The following is a 14971-nucleotide window of genomic DNA, read 5'->3' as shown; positions in this document are numbered from 1 at the left end:
GGCACCCCTGCACCAGACGCCCCACAGCCTTCTCCCTTTTCCTGTGCAGCAGCTTGCTGCCTCGGGCTTTCAAGAGTTGGACAGTCCTGCTGTACAAGGCACAGCTCTTCCCTAGAGGGTCGCCCTGGGCGTAAGAGTTCAACCTGGTCAGGGTTAAGCTCCATGGGCTCAGTTCCCTCTGGGGTGTCCAAGTCCTCTCCCTGAGGAGAGGGGTCCTGATCCTTCTGCTGTAGAGAAGCTGGTTCCCAAGTCTTCTTACCTTTCCCTCTTGGAAGGATGGGCCAAACTTTCAGGCTCCAACACTTCATTTTCACCCAGTTTTCTGCTCTGTGCTCTTGTTTTTACACACACCATCTCAGGGATATCCAGCATTGGTGCATGGGTTTTCAGATCAACCTCAGCCCATACTGAGGTTTCCAGGTCCTTGCCAAGCAGACATGCAGCTGGTAGCTTTGGAGAGACCCCCCCCCCCCACCCCCTCCCCACCCAGTCTAATGTCACCATAGCCATTGCATGGATAGTGGTAACACATCAGCAATTCAGCAAAAGTAGGGGCAACCATTCAGAAAGAGGGCACTTTCTCACAAGGAAATATTCGAAAACATGTAAAACCTACAAGGATTCCATTATGTCAATTGAAAACGCTGCCCTTTTCAACTTCATGCTATAAACTCAGAGGGCGGCACTAACGTGTGTTTTAGTCAACTATTTTGCACATTTAAAAGTTTGCTTCTTTGCTTTGTCTCTACAGTTCACAAGAAATGGCAGGGAATAACAGTGTTTGGAAAAAATGAAGAAACAGTAAATCAAGGACTTAGAAATAAAAGGCAGACAGTTATAGCCTATTCCTGGGTTTGGATAGAAAAATTGAGAATGGACGCTGCAGCCACTCACCCGGATAAGTTTTGCAACATGAGTTTTCCCACTGCCTGGTAAACCTCGCATAATGATGACAATCTAGAAAAGAAGACAGACAAATAATTTACCATCAGATTTATTCAACCTGAAGTTTAGATTTAGATAATTTTAGGGGCCTGTAAAATATATATTCCAAATGCAAATATCAGATGAGGTGACATATTGAGCAGCTGTGAACATTGTCAACTTTGCCGGCAATAACTTTTTCCTCAAAAATTACTTTGCCACAGTTCTTGTAAAAAAGGAACAATTCTCACCTGCAACAATAGTTTTCTACCAAGGATATCCTTCCGATATACATAAAATGAAACAATGACGAATAATTCCCGTCCATAAGATTGCATCTGGGAAAATGACTATTAAAAAAAAACCCATTTCAATTAAAAGAGCAATTCACTTACCTGAAGGGCCTCCATTCTTACAAAGTAACTAACTTTTTTGATTCATAACCTATTTTAATATTTCCAAACATCAAGTAGGGCAGTAAAATAAGCAGGTAACCTTTCTTTAGCATTTTAGCTCAAATTCATCCACAACTCCCCACTTCAATGTTCAAATTCTGAACATGTCACTTGCAAAATGAAGGAAGAAACCAAGGAGTCATTTGAATTTTTTTTGAAAGAAGGCAGTATTATTCACCAAGAGAGAAAAGGGAATGGTCTTTCACATGGCAATACAGTTAAAACAGCACTGTACAGAGCAGATCATGTGACAACCCAGTGGCACTTGGTGCAAGGTGCTACATACAATTGGTGATGGTGAAGGTGCAAGTGCTAAAGTGAACAGCGTGATTGACGCATGAACTAAAATATTTACATCAAATAATAGCTCCACAAAAACAAGTTGTAATCACTTAAAATAAGATTTGTCAAAATTTGAACAGGAGCACAAAACCTGTCCTGATGACGATCCCGACTAAAGGGGATCGAAACGCCGTCGACTTCACAGCTTGAATTATATGACGCATATCACGTTTTGTGCTCCTGTTCAAATTTTGACAAATCTTATTTTAAGTGATTACAACTTGTTTTTGTGGAGCTATTATTTGATGTAAATATTTTAGTTCATGCGTCAATCACGCTGTTCACTTTAGCACTTGCACCTTCACCATCACCAATTGTATATAGCACCTTGCACCAAGTGCCACTGGGTTGCCACATGATCGGCTCTGTACAGTGCTGTTTTAACTGTATTGCCATGTGAAAGACCATTCCCTTTTGTCTCTTGGTGAATAATACTGCCTTCTTTCAAAAAAATTCAAATGACTCCTTGGTTTCTTCCTTTGTGTAATGCATATTGCATACATTATTGAAACTGTCTTTGCATAATACCTGTTGGGAATTGTTTTTGCTTACACGACACACCCATCCCAACGAGGTTTATGGGTCTTCTCCTGTTCTTATACACTTGCAAAATGAAGCACTCAAAGAAACCAGTTTAAACGCTGTTCTTACAGTTAAGCATCTTAAAGTACTTATAGATTCATTTATACTTTTTTCTATGACCTAGTTTTTGGGCCTAGAAGTGATTATTTGCAAACTTGTTCTATTGAAGATAAACCTAAATGGAGTGCACATCACTTCCTATGACAGATCATAAGCTGAATATATGCCAATAACTTCCATTTTAGTTTGTTTTTCTTGTTTGCACATCTCCCCTCCTTCAACATGTAAGGATAAGGGTTACATGTGAAACAAGAAAAGCTTTGAGTGAAAAATGTATTCAGAAGGCAAGTTATTGATTTCTTTTTAATCAAAAAGCTCTTCTAGCTTCACATGCTGTGCATACATATAGTAGTATGACCACTTTGGAGGGGTGAGTGAACAGGGAGTGGTGCTAAATCAATGTCTTAGAACCAACTGACCTACTACTGCATCTTTACTTGTTTCACAGTGGTGTCTACTGAACATGTTTTGATGTCCATGTTGCTGCCCAGCATGCGTTTTGTGAAAATACATTAGGCATAAGAGCTAATGAGAAGGCTGTTTTTGGTGTCATGTTTAAGAGAAGCTTTATGCAATGGAAGGCTTCATTAGTCTTGCAAATACTAGATTTAAATTCCATTGTGGCCTTGAACAAGCACGTGGAGGATATAAACGAATTGGTTTTGGACATAAAAAACCCCCGCCTCAATTGCATTGTGTCTCTCTAAGAATTGAAATCTTGATTGCCTCATGCTTAAAGTGTGGACGTGGACATTTCCAGCGTTACTAAAATGGGTGCCATGTTATAAATTGTGATTTTATTTAGGATTGCAGGAACTGGAGGTATCCGTGGGAAAACCTAAGCAAGCATTCCACACCAGCTTAACAGGGCATTCCCCTCTAACAAGATAGTAATGACTTGATGCAGAATTCTGGTTTCGGTTTTTAGGGTTGCAAACAGATCTAAATGTGGCGTTCCACAACGCACAAAAGCATTTCTACAAATGACTTAATACCCACTCAAGTGGTGTGGCTGTTTGTATGCTTAATCTTTCTTAGTAAAGGTTTATTACTCATGCGAAATGGTTATAACAGATGTTTCTTGCAACTTCACATTTCCAAATCTCTTGTACAAGTGTTGAAAGTGTTTTAAGTGTCCTTGTCATTGTTCCACCAATTTAGATCTAAGCTGACCTTACTTATTACGAAGGCTAGATCCTCCAATTCTCCTTGCATGCGAGACAGCTGGTTTTTTAACCAATCCTTTGATGGTCTCCTATAAAATCTTACAATTGCAATCAAATACATGAAGCTAACATAACCAATAACATCTGGACAGTTCTCACTGTTACACAGACATCAGGAATGGATCAATTTTTCCTGCAATACTTGAACCCTTCTTATTGGTGGCAAGGCAGTCACCTTCACGGTGCCTAATACTGCCTTCAAGGATGTCTTCTGTAGTAATGAGGAGAATTTCTTTGAACTGATAGTGAAGCCCAACTGTCGCAGCTGATATGCCACTGCTTGTTAGTTGTTATCATTTTTGAAGCATGATTTCTTTTAAGGATACATATGAATGGCTTGCCAACACCGTTGATACTGACTTTCTGCCAAACTGTAACACTTTGAACCAGTAATGTATCCCCATCATAACTGTTGTGCTGGATGCATTGGGGTTCGGAAGTAGCGAGCCAGATTTACTGTCACCATGTAATTGTTTCTCTCCAATAATGGCTTGAACCCTTGGAGAGTTGTGATTGGAAAGTTTTAATGAATTTGATCATGAACTGGAGGTCCAATATTGATCATATTATTAGACTGTTTCATGAAATACGACGGCACTCTGAATATACTCCCTTATTTCCTGTAGAGGATTTTTTTTTATTCCATCTTTGGTGTTTCTCACGGCTTCCAGTGATAGGTATGTTTTCAGTCAAATGGTCTCTTCTCTGCCCAATTCTACTAGGATTCTTCATGGCTCCTCCGTGTTCTTCCAGACCCCACAGTGGGGAAAAAAGAATCTAAGGATGGTGACCACACACAGGAACTTCAGATGTGCCATCTGACGTCACAGGTGATGATCTTGCCACCAAGTGGTAGCCGACGCCGCCCACGCAAAAAATAAAAACCAGAGCCTATTCCGGACCCAACCACTAGATGGCAAAATAGATGTACAGCACTTTTATCCAGAAAAGGATTCATGCTGCAAAACAATTCTTACTACAAATTCATCCTCCTTAGAGGCACCCATTTCCTATGTCCACTGAGCATTTTTCCTATGTCCTTCCTGCTTAAAGAGCTCTGCCATGTCCAACGCTGACCAATGGGCAATTACAGCTTGTCACTATGGATAAAAGTCTTGGTTTTGAAAATGTATAAGGTGTCACAACCCTCTGGGATGGTCCCTCAGCAGGCAAAACATACAAACTGGATGTTCATCAAGGGTGAACTTCCTACATCGGCTGGGGGCAGAGCTAAACGACCATGCTCAATACACGAAATGGCATTGAGGATCTCACGGACTACAACTTTACCAAATATTCTCTGAATTTGTTAGAAATTCTTATAACTCCCATAAACAGCATGAGCAATCTTTGACGATCAGTGCCTCTTGAGCGCTCATTTTCCATTATAAAAATGTTATCAACTTCCTCCAGAAGCTCTCTGCACACTTCCTAACCAGATGGCAGAATTAAAAACAAGCATTGAAAATGCAATAGGTCTCGCCTTTGATTACGTTAAAGCCATTTGCTTTGCTAATGGTATTATATAGCAAAGCAAATGGCTTTAACTTAATGAAAGGAGACCTATTGCATTTTTAATGCTTGTTTGATCAGCGACTTTACTCGCTGGGGTCGTCGGGAATTCCCTCTAATTCTGGTATGTGTGAGTGCATTGCAAAATTCTGGGCTGCTGAGCAATCCACCCGAGAGTGAAAATTTTTTGGAAACGCTGGTCAGTCACCCTGCCGCCTCAAAGCAGCAACGGGGCAGCACATGGGTGAGACCCCGCAGAAGGATGGCAAGACTGGCTGGCTGAGGGGCTTCATGCAGCTTCCCATCTCAAGAATACGGGGCAGAAGAATGTGAGGTGGGGTGACCAGGGCGGTTGTCACGGCTCGGCAGGAGGACAGGGCTGACTTACTGCAGGTCTTGTTTCATGATGAATTTCACTTCTAGATGCAAAGGACTTGGTTACGAATACATACTTGTACTTTCCAGTTTAGTCCCTTGAAACATCTGGTAAAAGCTTGCAAATGGCTGCCACCAGGCTTTAAAGTCCTACCAGGTCTCCAGCATTAACCTTTGTATCCTGTACTGCTGTTCTTGTATTTCACTCTGGCAAGAGCTTCCGAGTGCCCGAACTTGTATGATTGTCTCTGGAACACTTAGCTCTTCGGCCAAAGCTTTTTCCTGATCTTTCAAGACACATAAGACCAGCCTGGTGTTTCGGGGGTCACGGAAGGGTCTAAGGTTACTAAAGTGGGCCGTATTATGCCTATTAGGAGGGGCTGCAGAGCAATTAAGGCCTAAGTACACCTAGACAAGTGTGCTCCCTGCGGAGAACAGGCCTGCGAGTTATTAATGCCTGTAAAGACCCCATTCCCATGTTTCAACACCTTTGGCCTGGATTTGGGATTATGTTGAAATAAAGGTTTCGAAGAAAGTGTTCAAGTCTTATTTCGTGTTAGGTTTATCAGGTGTCACCATGCCAAAGAGGGCACCATGTTTCAAGTCCAGAACTGGTGCGTAACAAGCTGCATTATGAGGCTTGTACTGCTGGCCCAGTGGAAAGAACAGCAGAGCCACAACACCCCCTGTCACCTAAACCTGTGTCTGCGCAGAGCACTTCATGAGCCAAAGCGTTCCAATGCTGTCGGCGCCAGTGGTCGCCCAGAGTCCGTCAGAACCATTTACCCCGAGACACTTGAGAGCAGGGCAGAGCGAAGGAGTCAAGGAGCCGCCTAAATTCCTGGCAGCGTAAATCCATCCAGTGAGTCCCCGACCCCGTGGCAGCGCACAGCACTGCGAACCAGGCGCCCAACCCTTTCTGAGCCCATTGAGTCACTGGCATGGTAGAGCCCAGAGAGCAAAGGAGGCTCCCACGGCCATGGCATCGAGAGGCCAGCAGAGTCTCGACATCCCCCTGCCACCACCTAAGCCTGCGGCTGAACAGAGCACCAAGAGCCACGACGTCCCTCTGTCACCCAAGCCTGTGGCTACACAGAGCACCCAGAGTCACAGCGTCCCAATGCCACCTGGACCAGTGGTATCCCAGTGACCGACAGATGATGAGCCATGTATCCCGAGACACTTGAGAACAGCAGAATGCCAAGTAGAGCCAGGGCGTCATGGAGCCACCTGAACTCACGGCAGCAAAGACCCCAATGCCATGCTTTTTAGGTCTCGCCTACGCAGCGCGCATGCACTGCATAGGAGGACCTTTAGCTGTCGCTCTGCTCTTTTTAGAAGCACATACTCGTGCTTGTGGCGGCACCCACCTTGCGGGAGCGAGCAGGGGTGCGCCACAAGCATGAGTATGTGCTTCCAAAAAGAGCAGATTGTGCACGCACGCACCACTGCCGGGCTTGTTTTGAACAGAGGCGCAAGCAGGGGCCATTTGTTTTTCATTAAAAATACTTGTTTCGCTTTTGCAGTTGCAATGTATAGTGTTGCTGCTGCTTCTGCGCGTTTACATCCAGTTGACAATTCTTAGTTGTCTGGATTTTTGTAACTCCCTCTTTCTAGGTTAATGCGCAGAACTTCTTCAACAGCTGCAGCCGATTTAAAATGCTGCTGACCTACTTACACTATGATGTAGGTTATCACACTTATGCTTGAGCGGCTCTAGGCTCCTTACATTGGTTGCCATCGCTAACAGATTCGTTTTCAGTTTCTGTGTTGTATACATAAGCATTCGATGGGAAAGAAACTTGCTATCGCCAGCAGAAATGTTTACAATATACTCCTGCCCATAGGTTGTGCTCCTCCAACAGTCACCTGGTTGTTGTCCCAAAGTTTAAGAGGGGACGACTGGGAGGCAGATCATTCTCGGATATAGCTGCTTCTGTCAGGAACTTTTCCACTTTCTTTGTATAAACTGCAAGATCCGTTTTCCTTCAGGGCAGCCTAAAAAACTTGGCTTTATGCCAAACACTGTCTAGTTTCTTCACATTCTTCAGTTATCAGCTTGTTTTACCTCAGCGCCAATAGCGAGGAGCGGCATAGAGTGGATCACAATGCACTTTACCAGGTTGCCAAAGAAGAATGAAATTCTGAGCAGTCCTTCCCAGTGTGTGACCTTCAGCTCATACCAGATGTCAGCAAAAAGCGTTTGACAGACATCTTGCCAGCTACAACGAGCATTTGCAATGCAATAGGTCTCGCATTTGCGAGAGTTGGAGCTATTGGCAGTGTAAATGACAATGCCTTTTATTAATTTGTTTTGAAAACCTACAAGCGGTGCATAAATATGCACGTTGTACGTATAGTCCTTGCTTACGAGAAGCAAGGCTGTCAGTAAAAGAGACTGCCAGCTTTGCTTCTCATAAGCAAGGACTATAAGTACAAAGTGCTTGTTTACGCACAGCTTGCAGGTTTTCAAACGCATAAATAAAAGGTATTATCATTAACAATGCCAATAGCTCAAACTATCGCAAATGCGAGAGCTATTGCTATTGCATTGAATGTTTCAATGAACTGTGCAACTATAGATTTGACTCTAGTGAGTCCCAGCCTGTGGCGGCGCAGAGTACTGTGAGCCACAGCATCCCAATGCTAGCCGTGTCAGTGGAAGGCCAGATTCAAACAGAGACCGGTATCCCGAGACAACATAGAAGGAACAGTTCCACAGTGTCAGCAAGCCACCCGAGCCCCGTGAGCAACAGATTTCTCAAGCCACCCGAGCCTGTGGCCAGTCAGAGAAGACCAGTGAGCCACATGGCAGGGCATCCTTTTAAGATGAAGTTTTGTACAGCTCTGTATTAAAAGCACCAAAATGATTACAAACACAAAATAGTTTTTTCCCCAAGGACTTGCGAGTCTAATAAGTCACCAGAGAGGCACCAGTGCCACCGCATTCACACTTTTAAACATTTGCATAGCTCCCACGCGGTTGTCTCATGAGAGGCGCTGTATCAGTGGTGCGTTTTCCTGCAGACCCCGCCCGGTATGCACAAGCTGTCGTGCAGTGTGAGGGCAGCAGCAGCCCAGACCCCTCTGTGGAAGACGCCCCCAGACCAGCGGTGCCGGACTAACAGATTGCCGTGGGATATTAAGCTGGCCTCTGATTAGTAATTACGGTTCTATGGGAATCCCAGAATATGACATGATGGTAATTTGGAAACGTTACTATTGATGCCAAGCCCCTCCAGGGATCAGCCCCAGCCCGCTTTGAGAGGGTTGCGAAAGTCCCTCTGAAGCCCCCTCGAAGGGAGGGAATCCCTTAGATCTTATGGTTGTCGAAGTGCACACAAATGTCTGAAAGGTGCTGCTTGAGCGCTCCATAAAATCATAAATCTCCGCCCCTTCCTCCGAGAGGGGCCCCCCTCTCCTGGCCATTCACCCGCTGTGAGAAAGTGGCTCTATATATACTGGACTAGAATGAAGTACAGTGTGTATAGAGTCCACCAACCCCAGAGGTATAACAGAGATTAAAGTCAGAACTGACCTTACTCTCCAAAGTGGTAGCTTGGTCGAGCAGTAAGGCAGTAAGAGATGACAGTGTAAAGCATTTGTTGTACACACTCAGTCAGGAAAAGGTTTCACACACTCAAGGACTGAACTCCAGGCCAATTGTTTTTATATCCACAGATATAGTTTTTATTTTTAGAACCAACAGTTATAAAAATATACTTTTCTGGTTAGGAGTACTCTCATGTAAATACTTGGCCAAGGGGCAACAAAGGTTGTGCACACAATGATTACAGTATTGATGGTAAGCAACACAGTCCTGAAACACACTTAAGCATTGAGCTTAATGTGTTTTCTACATATAAGGGCAGTTGATTACTTTATCTATTACTTTGGGAGTTCCAGGACTAGGTCTTAGATTCAGTCTTGGGGTCTAAGCTGAAACCAGATTAGCAAAAACGTTTTAGTTACTGTAGTAAATTTTCATGAATATAAAGCCGTTTTAAAAGTTCACACTTAGAAACTTTTCAATGTAAATCTCACAATGTTATTCAATGGGAGGAAATTCAGGTTGCAGGCAAAGTACGATCGCGTTACATTTGTAATCCAGCACTGGTCTCCTAGGGCCAGCGCTGGGGTCTTAACTCAAAACAGGTAGGTAATTGCGTTTCAGTATTTCGTATGATTTTTAAAGAATATTTGCAGTTTTCAAAAGTAGACACTTAGAAGAAATTTCATAGAAAAGCAGACAATGGGTTCCTATAGAGAAAATACAGATTACTAGTAACCCCGCTAGGGATTACTTTTGCGGTTCAGTACCGAGCTGAAAGGTACAGTACTGGCTTCTCCCCTGAACCCAGGTGAGTACTTCGGAATTCGGACTTTGGCTGATTTTATAGGAATATTTTCAGTTTTCAAAACTTCAAACTTAATACATTTTCCAGCACTTCGAGAGGTAAGTTGTGATCTTGGAGCACAGGTAGGTACCCCAAAGGGAGGCACAGGGGGCTGTAGGGCGCCGGGTGCAGGGGTGTCTTTGGGTGTCGGAAAAGCTTACCCTCAGCTGGTCTCGGTTGGGGGGCCCCTGGTTCGGAGTCTGCAGGCGTCAGCTGGTTCGTCGAGGAGGGTCTTTGGGCACTGGACTTCGGGGGGACGTCCTCGTGATCGTGGTTCGGGTTGGCCCGGCCCAGGCTCGGCTGGTGCAGAGTGGGCTAGTCCGGAGCTTCCTGGTGGGCACCAGGTGGGTTGTTGCAGCAGAGCCTCTGCTGATGGGAGTCACAATCTTCGAGGGGGTCAAGGAAGGCAGGTCCTCTGGGTGTCCCAAGGTTGCTGTCCGCGGAGGTCGCTGGGATTAGGCAGGAGCAGGTTCCAGGTACAACAGGCCAGTAGGGCTGGGGCCAAGTCAGTTGTTGCTGTCCTGTTAGCAGCTGCGCAGCAGGTCTTCTTCTTGATCTTCTTTCTTCTTTTTGATATCGGGATCTGAGGAAGGAAGGTTCAGGGAGCCCCTAAATACTAAATTTAGGGGTGGTACAGGTATGGCAAGGGCAGGGAAACTCACTGGCTACCTTTGAGGGCTCGGTACGAGAGGAGAGTCCTATCCGCATTATTTGACATTAGGTAAGGGGGATGCTTTAGCAGGAGGTGTTGGGCGTTTATTTTCCGTCGCTCCCTGAAACAGTTGCCGAATGACTTAAGTTTCTACCCGCCTCTATGTAGCGTTATGACGGCTATTTTTACTAGACACTATCTTCTGTAACTCAAGGGTGCCGATTATGGAGCTACTAACTTGTGGTTTGATTTAAGAGCTATTGTTTATTAGCCTGAGGAAATGCTACTCCACTTCTTGGCACTTATCGTTTGAATTGTTTTCTCGATCTTCCCCAGAACTGCTGAGGATCTGCAGCCACCTGCAGAAATCCCAGCTGACTTCCCCGACCGAGTACCTGGAATTGTGTTAACACACCATTTTTCTGTTTTAACGGTATGTGGAGTTTGGGGTATTTATTGAGCCCCCCCTTGAGGAATTATAACAAACCGTAATGTTTGAGTCGAATTGTCCCCGACCAACGGGATTGCCTAATAGTGAAATGATCTGGCCTTAACATGGCCCGTGAAATGAAGCCACGTTAGTGCTACCGTTTGGAATAAACCTACCATTCTGTAATTCGAGGGCGACTGTTTTTGATACCCTTGTCTTGACTTTATCCATGCAAGCACGTTTCTTGCCGTCCGGCAAAGGAAGTTGCGGATCCCTTGACACGAATAAGATAACCATTGAAAAAGAATATTGCAGCGGGTAAGTTCGTTGAGTGACTTCTACAACGGGTTGCAACACTTGAACAGCAGGGTAACTCCCTGGCTGAGTTCATGTTCTTTAAACAAATCTTGTTTATACAATTCTATTTTTCATGAATTAGAAACAGATACGAACTGGATGAGTGTGTGCCACTGCTCCTCTTCGATTGGCCCCAGACTACGATCCCTGAGAAATCTGTGATTAACTCTGACGCATAGACCCGGGACATAGGTAAAAACCTGGAACATAGTGTTTAAAAGATTGAGTGTTTTTGAGAGGAATGGGTTGGATGTTTTAAATAAATGAAATATATCATCTCGCAGTGAAGGTAGACATGTTCTCCTATGGGGATTGCCACTTCTACATGACCGTTTGAATACGAGTGGAGAGAATGGGGGCTAAACGGACCCTTTCGAGTGGAATGTCTTGTATATTGTTGACCAAGGGATTCCAATGTGTGCCTTTTTTGCGTTATTACCATAAGTATACCATTAAATTATTTAACAGCAACAGTTGAGCTCACTACATGTGGGGCTGTGATTGAAGAGAAGATGTCATTGATAAAGAACTAAATAGCAAACCATATATGTCTCTCTATTTGATGATATCTGTACAAAATGTCTTTGACTTCTGAATTCTATGAAAATAACTGTTTGGATTGTGTACCTCTTATGTATCAATTGAAATTAGCATGCTATAGAAAATCCTGTGAAGCACTTGATTTTAAAACGTTTTTTTGTCTACAACAGATTGGCCATGGGTGTGTTTCAATTGTGCTGTGTTTTCCCCACTGCCTCGGTGTGAGAGCCCTGATGAAGGTGCGGCCGTAGATCAGGCCTAGCACCGAAACGCGAGATGTCGTTACTTTTTGGGGTCCTGCCACATCGATCTGGACTCTCCGGCATTTTGCTGAGAAGACTCCTCAGGATCCTATTCATGTGTCACTCTGGGGATTACGTTGAGGAATGTGTATAAAGTGTCTTATGCTGAGGTGGATGCTTGAGTGCGATTGGATGAGGGTATGATTTTGTATGATGAGAGGTTGATGTGAGGTTTTTATATAAAATGTATTTATTGATTTATGCATCACTTAAATGAACTGATGAACCTATGGATCACTTTATCAATCACTTTGGATAAAATGTGTGCAAAGAAACTATAAAAAAGAAAATAAAGATTTTATACATTTATTACTTGAAGTTGAATCTATCCTGTGGCGTGCTTGTCGCTTGTTGGTGAGCTCAATGTTGCGTATCTAAATCCGTGGACTCCTTGTGGGCCATCTTCCTATATGGGTAGGGTGGACCTGTTCTAATGTAGTATGGCAAGGGCAGGGACCAATGGGTCCTTGTCCTGGGGTGAGGGCACCCCCTAGCCTGCTCCTTTCCTGTGGGAGGGAGGCAGGAGCCTAGCTGGAATTGGGCACGGCTCCCCATCTACAAGATGGCCGGAGCCTGGGGTCGTGCTTCACCTCGCCTCCTCCACCTGAGGGGTGGAGTTGGCATAGGTTGGCACACCCTCCTTCCTGATGTAGTTTTTCCCGCCAGTCTTCCCGCCAGAGTCGGGGGTATACTGGTGGGGGGCCAGTTGCTGGGTACAGCAAATGGTCTAGAGAAGCTCTCAGAGGCGGTATGCCTTTGAAGCTTCCCCCTGTCCATCCTGGCGGAGGAGACATAGCACCTCGCCCAGGATGTGCATTGTTGCAGGCCCAGGAGAGCGGGGCTCTCCACCCAGGGGCCCGGCAACATGTCTCCTGTGTGGCAGCCTCTGCAGCCACTCAGCCCAGACGTGGATTGTAGGTTCGGGTTTTGGAGGGCATCTCTAAGATGCCCTCTCGTGCATCTTACATTAAATCCCACACTGGCATCAGTGCGGGTTTAATGTGTTGAGAAGTTTGGTACCAAACTTGTCAGTCTTCAGTGTAGGAATTATGGTGGTGTGGAGTTCATAATGACAATCTCCCAGCACCATATACTCTTAAATGGCATCACTGCACTTACAGTGCCCAGGAATGGCCCTGGGTACTGTAGGGGCACAGGGCTCATGCACCTATGCCCTCACCTCTGGCATAGGGCACCCAGCTAGAGGGGTGACTGAAGTATGCCAGGGCAGTGGGGTCTGTGGGCACGGCACACAGGGATGTGTGCCATGTCGACTCTTGTTTTAGTTCTGCACTTAGGCACTCAGCCTGCAAAGGCAGTGTGTGGGTGCCAGGGTACAGGGCCCCGGAGGGTGGCACAATAAGTGCTGCAGCCCTCAGGGGTCTTCTCTGGCCATCATGCCCTGAGTACCTAGGGTACCATTTACTAGGGACTGACAGGTGGCCAGAGATGCGAATTGTCTTAAAGATTTGTTGTACCTTGGCACTCTACTGATTTTATTTACGCTATTCGCAATTTTCTTGTTTATATCCAGACATGTATATCTGATGGCCGCTTTATGGTAAGTCATGTAAAACCAGACAAGCTTGTATATAAAACAGCATCATAATTGTTATTCCAGAACTAAAAAGAGAACATCAAGAACATCAATATATAGTCTTGTTCTATTAAATATTCCTTCAGTTCAAAACATTCTATGAAATCAAATACATTGAAAATCTGGGCATTATGCCAAGGGTTCAAAGAACAGACTGTACATAGAGTATTAGCATATAGTACATAGAATGTTGGCAATACACGTGATGTTCACATTAGATTCATAATATTACTGAATCTTCGAGCACTACAGAGCGACACGAAAGTGACGGCCACGTTGGGAGTCCTAGTCCCCTCCAGATCGTGATGGTGGAAAAACAGCCGATGACAGCCAACACGTGTTTCGTTACTTATTATGTAACTTTACCAAGGCTCACTCTTAATATGTTGGCTTAGTGAGTATATTTTATCACTGTGTATTGGCTCTGTGCGGTGAAAACTTATAATTTGTAGATCACTAAGACAGCTATCCTCAAGATATATAGGATGAGTTGTATTGTATGGCGTAGTTACACCAAAACCGTCCAGTGACCTTGTGTAATAGTCATTTAGGTTCCGCCCCGTATTTGACTTCTAAACCACCTAGTAGAGGTGATTTCTAACAGGAGACTCTCCGTTCTTCAAGTTTCAAAAAGTAGCGTAGAGAGTAATATTATGTGCAGCAAACAAGGACTGTGATAAGTCCTTTGTAAAAGAAATATCGTAATGTAAAGTGTCTGGGGCAATCTTTCGATGCGAGCGGCGGCTCACATTGAAAGAGGGTCCTAGGACTAGGACTCCCGACGTGGCTGTCACTTTCGTTTCGCTCTTCAGTGCTCAAAGATTCAGTAATATTGTGAATCTAATGTGAACATCACGTGTATCGCCAACTTTGTATGTACTATATGTACTGCTAGTACTCTATGTATAGTCTGTTCTTTGAACCCTTGGCATAACGCCCATATTTTCAATGTATTTGAGTTCATAGAATGTTTTGAACTGAAGGAATATTAAATAGAACAAAACTATATATTGAATTTCTTGATGTTCTCTTTTTGATTCTGAAATAACAATTATGATGCTGTTTTATATGCAAGCTTGTCTGGTTTTACATGACTTACCATAAAGCGGCCATCAGATATACATGTCTGGAAATGTGTGGAGGTGGTGGATGTGGAGGTGGAGGTGGATGTGGAGGTGGTGGTGGATGTGGAGGTGGTGGTGGATGTGGAGGTGGTGGTG

The 14971-nt window shown here is 44.4% G+C and overlaps 1 protein-coding gene across 3 annotated transcripts in view; it reads right to left on the bottom strand.

Moving 5' to 3' along the window:
• Positions 1–14971, bottom strand: part of YLPM1 (YLP motif containing 1) — a 923718-nt gene that overhangs the window by 425612 nt on the left and 483135 nt on the right. For all 3 annotated transcript variants that reach the window (XR_015299909.1, XM_086937497.1, XM_086937498.1), the window contains exon 11: positions 895–957. Coding sequence is in view for 2 of the 3 variants with exons in the window: in XM_086937497.1 (XP_086793623.1) it covers positions 895–957 (63 nt within the window). In the remaining variant the exon portion in view is untranslated. The remainder of the gene's footprint in view (positions 1–894; positions 958–14971) is intronic.

Source organism: Lissotriton vulgaris, chromosome 9, assembly GCF_964263255.1.
Source record: "Lissotriton vulgaris chromosome 9, aLisVul1.2, whole genome shotgun sequence".
In the NCBI taxonomy this organism is placed as follows: domain Eukaryota; kingdom Metazoa; phylum Chordata; class Amphibia; order Caudata; family Salamandridae; genus Lissotriton; species Lissotriton vulgaris.
The sequence above is the reverse complement of the archived record's forward strand: the minus strand, read 5'-3'. Positions and strand labels throughout refer to the sequence as shown.